This window comes from Neolamprologus multifasciatus, chromosome 14 (assembly GCF_963576455.1).
Source record: "Neolamprologus multifasciatus chromosome 14, fNeoMul1.2, whole genome shotgun sequence".
NCBI lineage: Eukaryota > Metazoa > Chordata > Actinopteri > Cichliformes > Cichlidae > Neolamprologus > Neolamprologus multifasciatus.
In genome coordinates this window covers 20743756-20764974 of record NC_140452.1, presented here as the reverse complement: position 1 = coordinate 20764974, position 21219 = coordinate 20743756, and the positions used below count along the sequence as shown (strand labels likewise).

At 40.1% G+C, this 21219-nt stretch overlaps 2 protein-coding genes across 2 annotated transcripts in view; both read right to left on the bottom strand.

The window, feature by feature from the left end:
* Positions 1-8430, bottom strand: part of limk1a (LIM domain kinase 1a) — a 61139-nt gene extending 52709 nt beyond the window's left edge. The window contains 2 exon segments of the mRNA XM_085131701.1: positions 4739-4838; positions 8166-8430. Coding sequence (XP_084987827.1) covers positions 4739-4838; positions 8166-8223 — 158 coding nt within the window. The 5' untranslated portion in view covers positions 8224-8430.
* Positions 8431-12814: 4384 nt separating this feature from the next.
* The window catches only part of elna (elastin a), a 56080-nt gene continuing 47675 nt past the window's right edge, over positions 12815-21219 (bottom strand). Inside the window, exons 44-48 of the mRNA XM_085131697.1 lie at positions 21091-21129; positions 20455-20502; positions 18593-18625; positions 15627-15704; positions 12815-15539 (exon numbers count right to left, since the gene is read on the bottom strand). Of these exons, the coding sequence (XP_084987823.1) occupies positions 15493-15539; positions 15627-15704; positions 18593-18625; positions 20455-20502; positions 21091-21129 (245 nt within the window). The 3' untranslated portion in view covers positions 12815-15492. The remainder of the gene's footprint in view (positions 15540-15626; positions 15705-18592; positions 18626-20454; positions 20503-21090; positions 21130-21219) is intronic.

Below are 21219 nucleotides of genomic sequence, written 5' to 3'. Positions count from 1 at the left end.
CCTCAACAAGATATGTCAGTCATCGATGGGAAAAAGAAGCAGGTATAACTATCTCAGAGGAAGATTGGTTGCGGATGTGAAGAATGTGTTATCTACCACAAATTCTTTAACATGGCGAGATTTTGGATGGAAGAATTTAATTAGATTCTTCATCACACCAAAGCAGAAATCCAAAATAAGTGGTTCAGGCGCTTCATGCTGGAGGGAGTGCGGGGAGGTCGCTGCAGGTTGCTTCCATGTCTTCTGGTCATGCCCTAAACTGAAGACCTTTTGGGAGGAGATTAAACAAATGGTGATGGATGTGCTGGAGGTAACACTGGACTTCTCCTTTAGTACCATGTACCTTGGGAATATCCCTGAGGATATAAATAACAGAGACTCATATTTACTGAAAATAATTATGGTTGCATGCAAAAAGGCAATTACTAAGTGTTGGTTACAGACAAGCCCCCCCACACGGAAGCTGGTCATAGACATTATTAACACAATTCATCATATGGAACTGATTACCCTCTCACTGCGGCTACAGAAGGAGAAAGGAGAGAGACTTTGGGAACGATGGGATCGTTATACGTCAAGAGACTAGAGACTGATAGCTCTGTGATGCAGAGGGACCGCTACGAATTTGTTTGAATGGAACATGCACCTGTGTAATATGTAATATGTGTAAGTAAAACAAGCCGTTGTGTATTTTGGAATATGTGAACATATGTGAATGTGTTTGTTTCCCTTGCCCTCTTTAGTTCTGTATGTAAAATAAGATGAAAATCAATAAAGAGAAGGTGTTAAAAAAAAAGAAACTGCTTAGGTAACGTGGCGCCAAGTACCAGCTTATTAGAAAGCTCTTATGGCAAGTCTTGATCACATGACCTCAGAAGGCTACTGGGGACATATGGATGTAAAAGTTGTCTGATGTTTGCTGGTGCTTGTCCACGCAGAGCTCCAAAAGCAAAAACCAGAATCTTAAAGTGGATTCTGAAGCTAATAGAACTGAATTAACAACAGTGTGACACGTGAGTACTTAGAAAAATAGTTAAAAGTCTTGCAGCCATGATGAAATCCAGATGTGATGAGGTCAGAGCATGTCGCAATGAATGGAACTCAGCTATTTCTTAAGTGATAAAAACAGGAGGTTACCTAAGGTCATCCCAAGGTTCCTGACAAAAAATGTAGCAAATGTAGCCAGGGGACCTAGTTTTCATTAAATCTGTCAGGAGCACAAACAAGCACTTCTGTATTCTCTTCACTAAGTTGGAGAAAAAGGTCTACCATCTAACTTTCAATGGCGCCTGTAGCTTAAAAATATTGTGTGGCTTAAAAGAGAGATACAACTGAATGTTATCTGCACAGCAATGATAGGAAAAGTTTTTAAAAGTGCTCGAAAAGTACTGAAGAGGGAACAAATATAAAAGAAACAGTAAAGGTCCCAAAACAGAACCTTGTGGCACACCATAGACAAGAGAAGTGGAAACGGACCTGAATTATTACCCATCTCCACTTTTCTCATACACAATGGGTAAAATAGTTACATAAAAATACTCGAGTACGCATATGTTGTGAACAAAATGTTAAAGGAGACACTTATAAGTGAGGAAAATTACAAAATGTAATGGCTTAGGGTTAGAGTTGACTCAGCTCTCAGAGCGTTAAATGTCATTTTTCAGAAGCACACATTTGACTGTGAGCCAGTCAGGACTTGTTTAAACCGCTGGTGACTTTGTCTATGTGTATCTGCATCTTTTGCAATTTCTTTACTGTGAAGGTGTCATGACGTTGTAATTTTACAGGTCAAAACTAGAGAAGATGTCTCAACAGCCACAATGCCAATGTCTGTCTTTGGAAATATTATTCTGGTTCCCTTTGCTCAGTGTTGAATTAGATCACACCCATCTTTAAACTCCAAATTTTCATTTTGATCTCAGCTATGCACCTGTAAAGTTTCATTACTGCATCATGTGAAGGTTTCGACATTATCACTTGTCTGACACAGGTCTGCAGCCAGGACTACTTTAGGTTATGTCTGTTACAGAATTAATCAAAAACTAAAAGTACAAGAAAACACAGCAAAATCTGAAACTTTACCTTTGCCTTCACCCACAAAAACGAAACAGTGAGAAAAATACAGATCAGATTTAAGGAGATTTTCTTAGAAAAGGTGGTGGGAGGAGGATACTTGTGTTAGCATTACAGTGAAGAAAAGATTAAACAAGGAACAAGATGTGATTATGGGCAATAACATGAAAACTTTTAGCTCCTCAAAAAAAAAGAAAACACAAGCAGGCACAGACATGCCTGGGAACGAGTCTGTAACAGTAGTGCTTCACTGTGGTGTCAGCTATTTTCAGGAAATGCTGCAGTACAAAGCCTACATTGAAACCACAAAAAACTAAACTGGTTACTAGGGATGCACCGATACCGATACTGGTATCGGGACCGATACTGTAAAATGTGGTATCGGTTAACTCGTAAAAGTTAACCGATACCACGAACCGATACTAACTTATTTCATTAATCAGAGGGTGGATTGTCATTTTTGTTGTAGTTTTTTAGATTGGCCACTAGGTGGACATCCCGCGCTAAACAGGCACAGGGTTAGACGAGTCAGACTGGCGGCTCCAGATAAAAAAAGAGAAACTGGAGGCTGCTGTAGCTAGGCTAAACAAAATGTCAGCAGTGTGGACCGGAACAGCCAACTTTAACTCGGGTTTTGGAAAAGCGATGAAAAATGTCAAGAGAAAATCCACGGGCAGTTAAAATAACAGAGGCTCTGACTCATTTTATTGCTCTGGATGACCAGCCAATGCCGGTCGTGGAAAACATAGGATTGCACCGTCTTCTCAGCATACTCGAGCTGCGATATAAAATTCCCAGCCGCCCACACATCAGGGAGATAATGGTGCCAAAACTTTCTAAAGAGGTAAAGACAAGCAGTGTGTGCGATGTCAGTCCTTGGTTTAACGGCACAGTGGACTGATGATCCAGGGCAGATGGGGAGCTCGTTTGTCAATGCCAAATACTTTCGTTTTTTTGTTTGTTTATAATATGGACACTCTGCAATAATTTAAAAGTAAATTATTGCATAATTATTGCATAAAATAAAAGTTTATTTTATTCTCAAACCTAATTTGTATTTATTTTATTCCAAACAGAAGTGTTTATTTATTATTCTGAAAGCTCGAGACAGTGATATTTTGTTAAATTACAATGTGGAGACTCTGCAATAATTTAAGAGAAGTGCTTATTTTTCACTTGAAATTTTTTTGTGGTCATTTTTATTAAGATATTATTTATTATCGGCAGAGAATAAAATAAAACCTGTCTTCCAATTCATTGCATTTGTGTGTGCGTGTGTGTGTGGTAGAAGTATCGGTTTTTGTACTCGGTATCGGCAAGTACTCAGATCCAAGTATCGGTATTGTATCGGTTTGAAAAAATTGGTATCGTTGCATCCCTACTTGTTACACAACTTGCCAGCTATTTCTCCCATTTAATATCTTTATTACAGTTTCCCAAGGTGATATGAATAAACTGCTTTATCTAACACCCTGAAACCTGATCATTTTTTAATCGCACAGTCATGTGAAAAATAAAGTTTCTCACGGGACTCTCTGGAGTCCTGTGAGAAATAAATATGCCCCATGATTCACTAGCTCATTAAACCACCTTTAGTAGCAATAACTTTATCAGTCTCTCACATCTCTGTGGAGAAAATTTGACCCACACTTCTTTACAACATTACATCCGTTCATTGAAGTTTGCAAGCATTTTTTTTGCACAGCTCTCTTAAGGTCCCGCCACAACATTTCAGTTAGGTCTGGACTTTGCTGCTGTGTTTGGAATCACTGACCAGTTGCACGACGCATTTTGCGTCAGTATTTAGCTGTCGGATGGATGGCCTCATATTTGACTCTAGAATACTTTGATGTACAGAGAAGTTAATGATCAGCTTAATACCTAATAGGTGCCCACGTTCTATGCTTGGAAAACAAGCCTAAATAATCACCCTCCACCACTGTGCCTGTTTGCTGCTATGAGGTGTTTGTACATTACAGCCAAACATGCCCAAAGGACATTATTCCAGAAGCCTTGTGGTTTGTTCAGATGAAACTTTTCAAGCCTAAGCCATGCTGTCGGGCTCTTTACTGAATGCTTCAGACCTGTAAACTGATGATCAGACAGACAGTGGATATGATTAGCAACATCCGGCTACTGCTTAGCCTTTATTTTCCTGTGGAACCAGTATTTTAAGAAAAAAGGGTTTTCACTGGACTGTGGACTCACAGGACTTTTAAACACTGAAAACAGAAAATATTTGGTATTTTTATTTTATTTTCTAGGGTACTTTTATGCCTTATATGTGCAACCATTACCTCACTTCACTCACTCCTTCGCTGTCCTTTAAAGCAGTAATAATGAGTGATATATTAATCACAGTAATATACCATTCAGCAGACACTTGGTAACCGGCTGTTGAACACAGTGGAACATTTAGCAGCTAATTGATAGGCAGAATTCCCCCTCAGGTCGACTCTATGAACAGCGCTAAATGCCAGCGAACTTTTGACCTGTATTTGCTCTAGCTGGATGGACTTGTAGGATGGATAAATAAGCAAGATGCACTGTGATATTTCAGTGTTGATCCCAGGTGGCCAAAAACTCAGTGAGACTTAAAGACGTGTGTGCACTCAAAGTCTGGGTTTATATGTTGAGTCTGGTTTGCTGTTTGTGCTGAAAGTACCTGAAGCAGACGGTATGCCAGTCATTGTTAAGGGCCTGGAGGTACTGCTCATCGTAGATCCTCTGTTTGCATCCCGCGCACACGGGCAAACTTCCTCCAGCTGTAATGACAGGAGACCGACATGCTGATATCACCATATTAAAGCTCATTAAACTTAAAGTTATAAACAGTTCGTACAAAGAGATGTGTGTTTGTGTCTCTGTCTGTATGCCATCTCCATTCCTTATCTGTTTTCAGTTTTCAGTTTTCAGTTTTATTTGTCATATGCAAGTTAGCACAGGGTCAACATTGCAATGAAATGTGTTTGACGAGCAGCAGTCACTCAGCAGCATGATACAGTAGGAGAAAATAAAATAAAATAAAATAAAATAAAAAATAGAAAAATAGTAAGGAGCAAAATATTAGAGAGACATGGTAAAGGAGAAAAGATGACTAAATATATATGTATCTATAAATATAAATATATGTACACTAGTGATAAGAAAATCTTGAAAAGAAATATGATGGGAGGGCAGATGGGATATTGCACAGGAATATCTGGCTATGCAAATTATCACTGCTGGTTTATAACCCAGCTCTAAAAACACACAACTCAAACAAACACACCACACAGCGTCTCCTCCATCGTTACCACCAGAGCAGAAATGATGTACCATCTGAGGAGGCATTTTTTAATGAGCATACGGCCCAGCAGGGGCAAAACCACTAATTTGCTGCATTGCCCTGTTTAATAGAAAAACTCTTGTTTATTAAAAAAAAATCATAACATTTAAAGAAACACATTTTTTTGCCTAGAATTATAGGATAATATTCAAACTTTGGCAATGAGAAAAATTGAAATATTATGACTAAAAGGCATAAAACATCCAGGTTTCCAAAGGTAGTTATGATCAGTAATAAAAGGCTTTTATTTTACTTTTCCAAACCTACCTCTAATTGGATGTTTTATCCCTTTTTTCTAGTCATAAACTTTCCATTTTTTTTGTTGTTTTGGGTTTTTTCCCCACAATTTAAATGTACAAAAGGCCACAGAATAAGCCACAGCACAAGTATTTACCATGTTCTACCATAACCTTGCTCGGAAGGGTATGAGGAAACGGTGGAAACACTGTTTTTGGCAGCTCTAAAGCTGCTCTATAGTGTAATGGTTTACACATATCTCTATCACGCGAAAGATACCTGGTTCAGTCCCAGAGGAGAGACAGACCCACTTGGGTGTCACATCTAGTGTGAGAATCTGCCACGTCAAACATGTGGAGCTCCCTGCTGTGGCGACCCCTTTGTGAATAAGGGAGCAGCTGAAATGAGCTATTCTATTAAGCAAGCTTGGCTAACGAGTCCAAAACTAATCGAGTGTAGAAATCAGGGTGATGATGATGCTGCATTGTATTTGCCTCGGAACTTCAGATTAAGGGGGGGCATTCCAGATGCAAATTCCCAACTGGAAACTCAGAAATTCCTACTTTCGACTTCAAATTTAACGCATCATGAGTGTGGAGGCGTGGGTGCGTGTTGTAAAAGCAGGAAACGACACAAATAAACTAAAGAGAAACTGAGATGATGCATAAAATGATGGCAGGTAGGTGTACGCTTTTAAAATAATGTAGTTATCATCAAAACTGCTAATAACATAGTTAATAACATAGTTATTAGCAGGCTAATAACATGCCTGCTAATAACATTTTATATTTTCCTTACAAAATGCAAACTAACGCAGAAAAGAAAAGTAAATTAAACAGAATTTAAACCAGACATCGGCTTTCTTCTACTTCTTTCCTGATAAGAGTCGTTTCCATGAGAGGAATCTTATTAGCTGCAGATGAAAGATTCCAACGCTTAGGAAAATCTTCATTATGATTAGAGTTTCAGGAAAAAAAGCAATTTGGCAGAGTTGGGACAATTTATCCTGCAGTAAGGGTTCATCTGGTGCAAAAGGCGAGGCGGCGGCCAACGTTATGCTGTGTTAGATGCATTTGTTGCCTGAGTTAATTTGCCTAAAAAAAAGTCACACGGCAAGACTCAGGGAGTAACAGCAAACACAAACATGGCAGCCAGTTGAAAGCATTCCATCCGTGGAGATGCTGTTTTGATTTGTAAAGAATAAAACTGCACAGATGCTACTGCTTCAGGTTCCCCCGCATTACTCTCACTGCTGAGCTCCTGAACTTGCGGTACACCCAAGAGTAACATCACGACTGTCACCTCAGAGTAACAGCCGAGCGTAGCACCTCTTCATCATGGCATTTCAACAAGAAGTAACAAGAGTACTTCTCCACATACAAAGCAGCTATAAAGAGGCCCAATTTTGACCAAGGTTAAGTTCAAAAGTGCCACAACATGAAATCTGGATACTGGTGGAAGAGTCTTGATAAAACTTAACTCTGCACAACAGCTTCAATTATTCATCCATCCTGTGAACTGAAAGCCATTTTGGCAGAGCTTTGGGTGATGAAGTCTGATGCTAATGCGTTTCTTCTTCACTCCTCCAGCCTTCTCTCTTTAAACACTTTTTTTTACCATCTTTTTTTTTTTAGTATTTTTATTGTGGAGCATTTCTCTGCATGATCTCTTTCCTTCTGTTGACTTCAGAGAGAGCTGCCAAGGCAAACAGAAACACACCTACATTCTGGCACAAACTGTAAAACCTGTGCAGGTACAGGTGCGTAGGCCCCGCCCGCTCTGACCTAAAGCAGACACTTCCAGAACCACACTGCAATGCAAAGTGAAACCTTACATAGGACGCCCATTGTTCACCTCAGTGAAGCTGACTGACAGCTCTGTGTGCACAGTTATCTCACACCACATGCCAAAATACACACACATAGATCAACAATGTGGTTTACCAGCTGTTCGAGTCATAGCTTCCTGAATCACTATCCAGAAAACAATGAATTAAAAAAAACATACAATTAAAACAGCTTCATTAATAATGAGATCAGAAGGTTATCTGGCTGCTTTACACGATTAAATCTACACCGGTCACACACCTAAGTTAATCATGGAGTCTGTAGGAGTCTTAGTTTGGTGCAGGCACAACAGGAAACTCTGCCATCTGTGTGTTTTCACATAGCATGAAGGAAGCTCTTAAAGGACAGTTACTTCTCATGTAACAACCTGTTTATAAGCACTGCATGCTGGATTATTGGAGAAGGCTGGCGGCAGATGAAGAGTGTGGTGGTGGCCTGAGGGTGAACGTTGCATACAAACATGCTGGCCGCATCCACTCGAAGAATGGCTTCATCTGCGGCACAACCTGGCGCTCCCTGCACACGAACCTATTTCGGTACAGTAAACACAGAAACGGTGCAGTGTGCAGCTTTTTTTCTGTTGGGGCATCTTCTGCGTTTCGAAGAGCAGGGAGTGCGCCGTGGTCTCCGCATCGCCCGCCCCAAAAGCCGAAGCGCGTAACTAGCACGCAGGTCCTTACCTTCCTCCTCTCCCATGCGTTCGTCCTTCCAGGTGCAACAGAGCAGCATCAACCTCATTCACACGCGGAGCTCCGGGAGAGAGCCAACTGCCTCTGCTCGACGGATAAACGGTGTTCACCGACACACACCGCAACGCGCCCGGGGGTCGTGTCGCTGCGCGTCGGTCGCTCCCTGCGGCGGCCCACACAGCTTCCTTCTGCCCGCTGCCTGCACGTTTCTGCGGCGCTTCATTCAAGAGAGGCGCTGACCAATGAAGCTGCCGAGCAGTGCGGAGGAAACAGGGGGCTGGCCAACCACAAACACGCCCTGCTTAATAAAGTCTGGAGGAGGAGGGACGGAGGGGAGAGGGGTAAGTGGGGGGAGGCGGCGCAGAAACGCCACCATAGTAACTACAAGATAACTACAAGTAGACAGAGTGCGCTCTTGTAGAAAGGCAGGTAAAATATTAACGCGTTGATGCATGATAGTGGCGAAAGGGGTTGAGATATGGGATAGGTGGAGGTGCTGGAAGTAACTGTTAAGTGTCTCATCGAAGTGCAAACAAACTGTAAGCAAAGGGTGCAACATAAAAAGAAGCTGGAACGAAGGGAAATAAAATGAAGTGGTTGGCTGGTTTGAAACCCATGAAGGCAAATCTGAAAGCAGCTGCAGTGTAGTCAGCAGTATAAAAACTGAGGTTTTATTTGATGTCTAAATCGTGAAATTTGCTGTTCATGAGATTAACTGGGGCTTAATTTAGGAGCCATAAAATCAGTTAGCTCTGCAAAGAAGTGTAAAGCAGACACGAAACGGAAGCCTGAGCGCACAATTCAGAAATTACAAAATGGTAATTACTGATTTTAGTCATTGCTTAAATGCAACGCAGTCAACACGTCTATTTTCGTGTAACACACGGATTCTGTGTGTACAGCATGATTATATCACCGAATCCTCTCTGAATTTTAATTGTGCAAAACACAGAACCACAGCAGAATGCAAACATAAAAAATATTTTTAATTCAAACCTTCTTAAGTCTGGGATTTTTTAACATAACTGCACAAAGAGCCACAAGTGAAACAGCAGCGTTTGTAGTGTGAAATATAAAATGTACGGTGGCCCCTAGAGACAAAGCACGTACAAACTCCAAAACACTTGCAAACTCCAAAACACATGCAAACTCCAAAACACTTGCAAACTCCAAAACACTTGCAAACTCCAAAGCACATGCAAACTCCAAAACACTTGCAAACTCCAAAACACATGCAAACTCCAAAACACATGCAAACTCCAAAACACTTGCAAACTCCAAAACACATGCAAACTCCAAAAAAAAAACTTGCAAACTCCAAAACACTTGCAAACTCCAAAACACATGCAAACTCCAAAACACATGCAAACTCCAAAACACTTGCAAACTCCAAAACACATGCAAACTCCAAAACACATGCAAACTCCAAAACACATGCAAACTCCAAAACACTTGCAAATTCCAAAACACAACGGAAGTGCTCCAGGACGCTAGGGGCAGTGTTGAGCTTTTGTTACCTATTAACTACACAAGCCAGGATGTACCAATGACCGGATTTGGGGTCTGCAGCCTTAAAGGCCTCATTTTAAGGCCGATTACGTCACAGCGACACGACGAAGGCTGTCCCAATTCAAAGGCTGCTCGAAATGCGGCCCTCAAATGCGTCCTTAATTTCCCTGAATTTTAAGGATGGGTCGCTGTAGCCTTCATGGCCCAACATATCCCAGATTTTCATAGTGCGGCTGTGGTGTGGATAATTTTGCCGAAAAAAACGGCGGTAAAGCGGAGCCGCCGAAGAGTAAACTTTCAGAAGTAAGTACTGAATATTATGTCACTTATTTATGCGCAAATGTTTTTATAATGAAGAACATTAAAACATTACTGTTGGCCACATGTCGGGAAAGTTATGTGACATTAGCGATGTTTGTACTAACTTGGTTTTAAAGCCTTTACTCCAAAATATACGCCGTTCAATAGTTGACTTTAATCTTACAGAGAATGTGATGATTTTATGGATAATTAAAGTCAGTCATATATCCACAAACACAACAGGCTGAAAGTCAGTGATGCTGCTCGGTTTGCAGTCCTGAATATCACGGAACAAGCAGGATTCACTGCACTGTTAATGTTAGCTATGTTATATTGCTGCCTCTGTTCGGTGGTGTCGAGCCAAATGGAGTTTAACTTGTGTTTGAACGAGCTGACGGTTCACTCGTTAAGCTGAAAGAAAGATGCTTTAATCACAGGAGTCACACATGTGTCCACTGTACCATCTGGGAACTCTTCTTGTTTCGTAATAACACAGTCCTCCTTCTTTTGTGCTGTTTTGTAGCAGTGTATACACCTGAGACTGTCACCTGTCTGTCTGTCCTGCACTCTCTCTCTTTTTCTTTCTCTCTGATTGTGTAATAAAAGTGTGAACATGTATTTATAAGTTACACTTGTGTTTGAATCCTGCAGCTTATCACACATTTGATTTCCATGTGTGGCAACTGCAAGTGTCCAGAGTGAGGACAGACTGAGGGACCCCACTGCTGCACATCATCTGTGAGGCTTTGCACCCCTGATGATCCACCAGGACTCAGCAGTGTGTGAGGAAGAGGAGGAGGAAGAGCCAGCAGCAGCTGACAGATGGAGAGAATAGACAGACTGTTCCCTGTTTGTGAAGGACTGCTAGGAAGTTTAACATAACTAATTGTCTGTCCTGAATCAGTCTTATTAGGTAATGTTCAAATAATTTTTATCATTCCAGTGTTTGCAGTGTGGGAGAAAGTACTCAGGGCCTTCAAGTTAAACACTATGAAAGGCAGCAACAAGTTTAATATTCAGAAACCTAAAGTATGTATCAGCAGCAGAATGGACCTAAAAATAAATGTTGTTTCAGTTCTATGAAGCTTTGAGTATTTTGGATTAGTAGCGTGCTGTGTTTGTTGCATCATATTGCTGTAATTGTTTATATGCTTTATATATTCTGAGGTAAGTTGATCTATAGTGTTACATCATATTCTATAATGATGCTATGTGTTTGTAGACTTTCTGCCCAGTTTGACCCATTTAGCAGAAGTCAGCCTGTTTAAGGCTCTGATATCTATTCTGTATGACTTAAAGCAGTTATGACATGGTCTGATTTTCTCACCCAATAAAGGAATATTCAATATATCAGTCTACTCTTCATTTTATCAGAAACAGTTATCACAGCTCATATAATTTCTTTTTACACACGTATGTAAGCAATGAGCCAAATTTAGTAATGCCAACATACTGAAGAAACAACATTTCTCTCTTATATATGATACACCTATATATGCACTGTCAAAGATACTTGTCTTTGAGTGAAGATTTAAGGTGATAAGACCTATAAATAACTGCAACTTGAATCTGTACTGAGGCTCAGTATTTGACACAGAGTTCATGTTTACTGCTGTAATAGCTAATAATGATTAATATAATAACTATAATATTGGCCATATTATATTTACATTACCAAAGTGATATGACTTTAGTCTCATGAACAACATTAGCTAATTGTTATTTACTAACTAATCTTAAATGACTGTTCAGTACAGAAATGAAGCCCAAAAATCATGTTTTACTGTCCTGTGGTCTCAACCTCAGATACTTATCACTCACCAAAGCTCTTGTAGAAACAAACAAACAAATGAACAAAATATGTTTTCCTTCATTTCTGTCAAACAAAGTTGTATGACACGTTTCCAGCGGTTAGTATCATGGTTGCTAGGCAACCTGGGAAGCGCGACAGAGACTAGACCGTCCCATACAGACAATCTTGCCGTTTATTTTGCAAATCGAGCTCAACACTGCCCCTAGCGCCCTGGAGCACTTCCGTTGTGTTTTGGAATTTGCATGTGCTTTGGGGTTTGCATGTGTTTTGGAGTTTGCATGTGTTTTGGAGTTTGCAAGTGTTTTGGAGTTTGCATGCGTTTTGGAGTTTGCAAGTGTTTTGGAGTTTGCAAGTGTTTTGGAGTTTACAAGTGGTTTGGAGTTTGCATGCGTTTTGGAGTTTGCAAGTGTTTTGGAGTTTGCATGCATTTTGGAGTTTGCAAGTGTTTTGGAGTTTGTACGTGCTTTGTCTCTAGGGGCCACCGTAAAAATGACCAGAGTGTAAGAAAAATCAAATATAACTAGCTTCAGTTAAAAGAACCCAATCAGCCACCGTCTCACAGCAATTCTGAAACGCACAGAAATTAGTGCCAATTTCACACAACAAATACGGAGGCGAGTTGAGGTGCAGGTGATACCGGTCTACCACGTGACACTAGAGTGGACATAAAATGGCAAACTCAAATTCAAATGCAGACAGACTATCAACATATTGGAATAAATCTGAGTGAGACCTATATAAGACATGGTTCTGATTGGATATTATTGCCATTGGTCATGGTCATGTGATCTATCACATACGATTTAAGATGGTGCCGTCCTACGTGTCATTATCTGAAGAAAAGCAGACGTAGTCGAAACGTCACACACTACTAGATGCAATAAATAAGGAAGCTGGAGCTCTGCAGTGTGTTAATTATTTTCTATGTTTACATTTTTTCGGCTCTGCACCTGCTCCACGTGGTGGTGAGGATGGACCCCCCCCCCCCCCTTTTTTTTTTTTTTTTTTGTAACTCTGAGTGAGTCTGGACGACCTCAACGCCTCTGTAACACGTCTCTTTGCAGTAAGGGACTCACTTCAACTGGATGACTTATGTAAATGTAGACGGCAACAGGTTTGTATTATCAGGTTTGAAGTATTAACATGTAATTGCCAGCAGATTTATAGCAGACTGATTCAGTCTTATCGCACTAAAGACAGCAATAAAATGGTATCGAGGACGGCAGCTCACTGCGGGTGGTTGCATACCTGGTCTCCGTCTTCAAAGCACACAAATCACAGTAATCTTGCTTGTGCTGCAGTCTCCAAACACTGTTTTCTCATGTGTGAGTATAGCATTAGTGGACACCAAGTTGAAATATTTTTGCTTAAAAATCCTCATTTCTTAGACATGATGAACTTAACACTTCTTAAAGCTACCTGCAGCCGGCAGTGTGCAAAATATACACAGAGCAATGCAAAAATTCTCAGTTTATGTGGGTTATAATAATAATTTATCATTATTATTATTATTACCAAATATATGTATTTCCCAAGGGGCTTCCTGCAATTAGACACATATTTTGATATTAAAAAAACATTTTTTTTTTCTTCAAGAATCAGTGGCGCTGGTTCAGCGTCAGGAGTGTTGGTATGGGGAGATGGGAGTGGGATAGCTAAGCCAGGGCCAGAGGTTTGATCTGTTTGTCCCAGTGGCAGGTCACCAGGTAACTGATTTAGTACACGTATGTACAAAGGGTTTGCCTACACCGATTACATGTTGGCTAAAGTAACACAAACACATGATTTCCTGTTAGAAATTAAGCAAGCTAACTAACACAAGGAAAATCAAGCAAACAGATTTACAGAAATGTGTAATTGCCAGCTGTAGAAAAACAGAATTCGACTAGAGTTTCACAGTGACATTGTTTTATGTCTGCAGTAAAGCCTCTGCTCCTGGAACAACAGTGTAAGCTACTTTTACAGGATGTGGCTCACGGGTCAGTGGCTCTCCCAGGAGATCTTCAGGGAACAGCAGTATGAGTTCATTACTTCCAGCTGGCACAATAAGAACAGAGCTCATAGTCGCCATACTCTGGCAAAGTGTTCGCATCTAACCTGAGGTTTGTTTTCACTATAGAGAAGAAATCCTTCACATACAATAAATCTGATAAGTGATTCATTTTTCCTAGTGGAACAATAACAAAACTCATATGAAAAAAGCTCTAAAACAGGCAGGACTTGAACCCAGGTTATTGTTCCAGCGTCGGACTGATTCGACACTCCCCACCGGGTGATTTTGATCAGCCCTCAGGACGGACAGGAAGAAGTAATAAATAAGAAGACGCGTGTTCTTTAAACACATTTTATTTTGTTATTTGTTAAAGCAAATAAAATGCCGGGATGTCCGGGAACAAGTCACATGTGTGCCGTGGAAACATAAAAAGTGCAAAACCACACTGTTCCTCCTTATAAAAACAGTTTTAAATAAAGATGAAGCGTATCCCACGCCACATAAGACAAGGTCTGACCCAGCGAGGCTCAAAGACAGTTCTTACACAGCACCGAGTGAAGGAACTGAAGCCATCAAATTAGTACAAAATACAGTACACAGTTACGGGAAGAGATGGGGGTCACTTGGCAACAGCGCTCATAAACCTTTGGTCAGTAAAGCCTTTGGTTTTGGTTTTTTTAAAGCAGCTCAAGTAAATAAAGAACAGGGATTTTGTGCCTCACATAAACAGAGCGGCATTCCCATTAAAACAAAGTATTAATCTGTATTACAGTTAATAACAGTGAATAAATGCAAAAGCAAAGGATTTTTTTTTTAATGATCACACATTCCTGATAACAAAAAAGCTATGAGTCAAATCATGGTGCAACAAATCTTGAATAATGACCAGTTACATAAATGTAAATGAGACTAAACATTTGAAGCAGACTTAAACATGACACATAATGAAACACACACGCACATACACGTCGCATACATACCAAAGCAGTGTCTGATTGATATTTAAACCCACTGCTTTTTGACTGTCTTCAGCAGAAAGTGTTTGGCAACATTTAACACAAAAAAAGCTGAGAAAACTGAACTGCACAGCAACAAGAATCAGCAAAGTTGGTGAGAGCAAATGGGTTGGCCGGAGCCCCAGTTACCACCGCTTTATACCCAGCAGGCCTAAAAAATGGCAGCAGAGAAAATGGGGAGCCAGGAACCGCACTGACATTGGCTGGATATCATCAGATTTCGGCCTAGCTATGACCAACCCACCCCTGTGACAGGTTGGAGATGAGCAGACGAGCCTGTGCTGCCCAGTGAGACGGAATCACCTGATTTAGTTTAGGATTAAAGCAGAAAGGGAAATCACTTGTGGGTGACATTGACAGCCGATGGTACAGACAGAGTTTCAAACAAACGATACACACACGTGCAGGCGTGCGTGCACGAACGCAGCGACACGTGGTGGGCCGGTGCGGTACAGAATTAACTTGGTTAACTTGAACACGTTAATGATTAAAGGCACTGTCAATAACATACGTCACATGTACAAAATTCTGGGTCGGTGGGTTTGTGTAAAAACAGACACTGAAGTCAAGTAAGTAAAAACAAACATCTTTACAGGTTGTCTAATGGGGCTTTGCATATAAAATGTACATTCTCGATCATGCAGTAGCACCATGGTTTCTTGAGGTCACTGGATCTCGAGAGATCCTCTACTTCCTCCTCCCACAGTATTTGCCCTGGCATCCTGCAACGCCACCTACAGCAAACACCGGCAACATTTTAGCCTTTGCAGCAACTTTTGTTTTTCAGGATGCTTCTTCAACAATGTGCACAAATCTTTTACCTCTATAGAATCCTCCGCCTCCTCCTCCACCTGCGCCACCAAGGAAGCCCTGCAGAGCACCGTACTTTGCTGCTTTGGCTGCAAAACAACAAAACAATATTGGTTATTATGTTTCCAATCTGAGGGTACTGGCCTTAATGTTTGCCAGAAGATTACCCGACTGGACACTGGGCAGATCTGTCCCTCTATTTTCCACAAATATATTTGAATATTCAACTGTTCTCTTGGCTTTTTTGTGGTTTTTGTTTCTATTTCTACAAGGAAAAACTTTCTGTGTGTAAAATGTGGTACTTAAAAAGAAAAAGAAAAAAAAGAACACAATATGATTCATTTGCTTTCAACAAAATGTTCTTCTAGTGCATAAATGTTTAAGAACTTGTCTTTTTCTCAGCATGTCTTATCAAAGTTCACATTTGATAAGTTCACGTTTCCCTGTAAGGATGCCCTTTAAGGCAGGAGACACTTGCCTCCAAACACGGGTGCTGGAAATTAAACTGTAGATGGATTTACTAGTGAAGTTTGCACCGCAGACCGGCTCAGCAAGTTATATTAATAAGGTAGGTGATATATGACAGACAGCTGCTGATATACTGGACAAGAACTTTATCTTAATCTAATCAACACCACCAAGATGAGATGAATAATATTTATAATAAACTTCTACATATAAAGTTTTTGAGTCCTGGTGACTGTGAAATACTTTTTTGGATGGCTGCTAAAAGGCACACTGATTTTACAAGTACTTTAGCAAAGATCATTTTGTCACATCATTGTGGGACTGCTTCACTATACACCAGCCCAAGGAAGGATGTGAAAACCTCACTGGTCATGTAATGGCATGACATGAAAATGCATGCATGTCTCAGACCACCAGCACCAGTTCCCCTACAGGCTACGTACTTTCTCCCCTCATTTTATTCCTGCATACCAACAGCTCCACCTCCAGTCAGTCAACCTTACGAAATTAGCAGATGACACTACCTCGATTGGGCTAATCAAAGGTGGGGATGAGTCTGCCTGCTCTCAAAAAAATCTGTTGTTGGATGAATACAATTTAATCATGGCACCTTTTCACATGTGATTTAACCAAGTACAATAACCCATTTTTGACCATGTCAAACCAAGACATTTGGCATTTGGTGGTTTAATGTAATCAGATTATGTTGGATCAATGTAGTATACTTACATTGACTTGAAGTGATTTATTGAAGTATGTAAAGTGAAATTTGTTTTAATTCATTCTACACACGTTAAAAACTTTAGGAAAACACAATGAAATCTTGTTGTTTGAATGACTACTTTGTTAATCAAGGCAATAACTGTCTTGCTTAATGAACCAATATGAGGGTTGATGATTTCATAGAGACAAACAACCATTTGCACTTACATTCATGGGTAATTTAGAATTACCCATTAACCTAACTCTAATTACACACTGCAAACCAGCCAGATTGTGGATTTGAACCCAGGCCCTTCTTGCTGTGAGGCAACAGCACTAACCATCATCATGCCACCAAACTGTCAAGCCAGGCTTAACAAAACTAGGAAAACTATGATTACAAGGCTTGATGCAGAATTTTCTGTACATTTTTGTCCGTGACAGGTTAAACCACAATAAATAGCGATAGCATACACGTGGTGTGGGTGTAGTTGTCTGCCTCTTAAAACTCCAGCGATTTTCCTGCAGTTTGACATCTAATGTGATTTTGTGAATTTCGTGAGTCCAGGCAACGAACCACTCTTACTAGATTGATCTTGTTGAGATGACATGATACAAATTAAGTTGCTGAATTTCATGCAGATGCTACATGATTTAATTACGTTCACCATAGAAACATTAACATTATTCTTAATTAAAGTTTTAGTTGTTTCCCATCTTATCTTCTTCTTACTGTGTTGATCCCATATGTTAAGATCATTCACATGTCTGTGTTCCCCCATTTAGTTACAATTCTTCCTTCCGGTTTTATTTTGATAGATACCCGTCTCTAGCTTCTTGACTTTAGTTTTACTTCTCCTGTGTAATTGTCTTTGATTATCTTCACCTGCATCTTGTCATCCGCTTCTCCTAGTTACTCTCATGTGTAGGGTTGTCTCCCCTTCAGTTTTGTCTCAGCATCTGTTGTCCTCTTTGTGTCCCTTTTTTGTTTCCATCATCTATCAGACTTTGAAATCAGATTGAATTAAGGTTCACTTTTTGTTTACGCCTCTGCATTTGACACCTCATCTTGTGATTAATGACATCTCTATCACCACCTTATATGTTGCTGCCAAACACAAAGGCTGACTGCACCATGTTGTCTGCTCTACTAAGAAGGCAACTGGCTGGAATCTGCACTTCTCCCACAGGGGCTTTTTAAGTCACTTGCCTCTGGCAGGGGGTTGCAGACCATTAGGACCTACACCTCAAGGCACAAGAACATTTTCTTCCCGTCAACAGTTGGACTGCTTAATGATCCTCTGGTCACGTTATAAGTAACATGTTACACTAACACATGCTTATTCAGGGCATTTTTATAAAAAAAAAATCCTGGTTTGGCTAAAGTTTTGTCAATAAACCTAATTCAGATTTCATTCAGAGACTTGAAAGCTGTATGTCAGGTACTTTGAGTGATCCAACGAGTGATATTATAGCCTCTAAAATAGCATGTGCTTTCTATGAAATTATCCCACTCGCAGGAGTAATTTAGTTCAGGAAGATACAGATTATGGTGTGTTCATCATACGGGCTGAGCTGCACCATCTGCACTGACCAGCACACACCCATTTTCCAAACTCATCTCGATAATCTGGCATGTTGGCGTGCTCTGCCAAAAAGTAGATTTAATGAGAGATAAACTGGAAAATGAGCAGAACTTCAGGGAACAGTCGCTCACTGAAACAATGCCTTTATAATGTTCAAAAAAATTATGTTTTCTTTTTGCATGTGTGAAGTAATGTAATGAGAGGAAATGGAGTTTTGGTACCTTGTTGAGGAGTCAGCGGGGCCGGTACATATCCTACACAACAGGAAAGACAAATACAAGAGTAGGTGTCAGCAGAGCAATGTTAGGATGAAACCACTTTGGGTCTGTCACACAGGTGGATTCATTTCTCTCAGCCAGGATGTGGTTAGAATTAAACTGTTGACATTATAGAGGATCGCACAGGAGGCACTTAAATGTAGAGCTGAGCTGTTTGTTCCAGACACATTTTCAGTGCAGACAAGTGACCAGATTTTATGCAGACAATAGTCTTCTCCTGTCTGTGTTTTTTATTTATAATACCAACATTTAATCTTGTGGATAGAGGTGGATATGGTTTGTCTGCTTAAACTGAAGAAATGTCAGATAAATGTGCGTTAACATGTTTAATTATTTTAAACTTAAAATGGAAAAGTTCACAAATCCTTTTGGTTTAAAAAAAACCCTTCAGTGTTTAGGATAGTCAAAAATATTTATGAATAATTAATCAAATTCAAATTAAACTAAAACATTCCAGATATTTAAAGTTTAATATGTTTTTTTTAAGTTGGATAAGAGGATAGAGTAGATATCTCTACCGTAGCTTAACGAGTAAGAGATCATGATAAGCATAACATGGAAACTGTGCAGAAGCTGGAGCTGTGTTTACGTGAAAGTGGCCGACATAAAGGAAAGGAGAGGGAAGAATAAATACCGATGAGGTAATCAGGTAATATTTTTCCAAATGTGGTTTCCGAATCATTTACGGCATGTGAATATTGTTGCAAGAAAGTGAAACCTTCTGTTGCTCCCCTCTCCTTTTCTTTAAGCTCTAAAGTGGAGGCAGTTTCCTGTCTTCCTGTTACCTGGGTAATAGCGTCTCAACATTAATCCAGCTCCTGATCCAGAAACAAGGACAAACAGTTAAACAATCATCCGTGCGCCAAATCCTCCGCTCGGTGGAGGCAGGTTTATTTTAGCAATGCACTTATCAGTGCTATGAATGTACTGTGAATTACAGTTTTTCATTAGGTACACCTGTTCAACTGCTTGTTGATGCAAATATCTAATCAGCCAAGGGTCAAGATGTCATGCTGAATTTCAAACTGCTTATCAGAATGATGAAAGAAGACGATTTGATTTAAGTGACTTTGTTGTGAGACTGGCTGGTCAGAGTATTTCAGAAACTGCTGAGCTACTGGGATTGTCCCCAACAACCATGTCTAGGGTTTACTGAGAATGGGCTGAAAAAGAGAAAATATCCAGCAGGTTGCTGTTGTCTGGCTGAAAATGCCTTGCTCATGTCAGAGGAGAATCACCACATGATTTGACCGGAAAGCAACAGTTACTCAAATAACCTCTTGTTACCACTGAGATTTGCATCTTTTTTTTCTTTTTTCTTGAACAACAGAAAGCTGGAAAGATTGTCTGCTGCGACAATACAGCTGATGAATGAATGATGAATCTATGCAACAAGCAATTAAGGCCGTTCTGAAGGTAAAATTGGTCCTACTTGGTACTAGCAAGGTACATCTAATAAAGTAGCTCATGAGTATACTTCAGTCTGCTTTACTGAAAAGTAGTATTAGAGCCTCTTTTTTTTTGGAGTTCTTATTCTTGCGTGAAAGTCCACCTCCGATACAGCCACACACTCTTAAAACATCCTACCACTGCTCTCTGCCTTTGATCCCGCCTTCTAAAGATAAATGGCTCTATTTTCTCATTTGTCAGCACTGATTTATGGCACAACCTGCGCCCTTAAAAGGTCACTACACAGAAGTGTTTATCACCAACAACAGGTAGCAGGTAGTATGTAACATAATGTGTGCTGTGAATTCATCAATATACTTTAATCAAAATGTGCATAAAGGAAGTAGTTGTTTTACCTTGGTAGTACTGCTGGGGGTATCCTCCTCTGTAACCAGGTACTACACCTGTAAATTTGAAAAAACATTTTTAATGGAGACCTCACAGGCCTACAGATAGAAAATATATCACACGATATGAATTGGATTCATGTATAGAATCTATTTGTGTTGGCAGTAAATTGATTTACACTAAATGTTTTACAAGTAAGTTATGATTAAACAACCCAGCATTACTCTGAATATGACAACTTGACCTGATTTTCATAATTACGGATCTCTCAGTTTGGCAAACCTCCCTGATGGAAAAACTGTGCTGCAAAAATGAAAGGTATTAAACCATCTGCAGTAACATTTCACACAGACGGATGTGTCTGTGTTCACTGGGAGATGGATTAGGGCAGACCGTTTTTATGACTAGCTGTAGCCGGGCAGTATCTGTGGGGAAGTGAGAGCAGGCGGCACTGTCGGCTGCTGCTGTGTGATTGCAATGATCCATCATGGGTGGGCAGAGGAAGAGGAGAAGAGGCAGGTCTAAAAGCTGTGCAAGTGTAAATATGGCTGTGGACTTCTGAACAGAAATATGCATCATCTTAAACTGCTTAAGAATAAAAAGGAGAGGGACTGAGTGGTAAAAAATGTCACTGTGGTCCTCACCTTGTTGGTATCCGCCACCACCTCCAATATTGCCGTAGCCTGCTCAAATTAAAAGACAATAAAGAAACAATTCAAATGTTTATTTTCTTCTGATATACAGCAAATCCAACTTTCTAAGTTTCATATTTC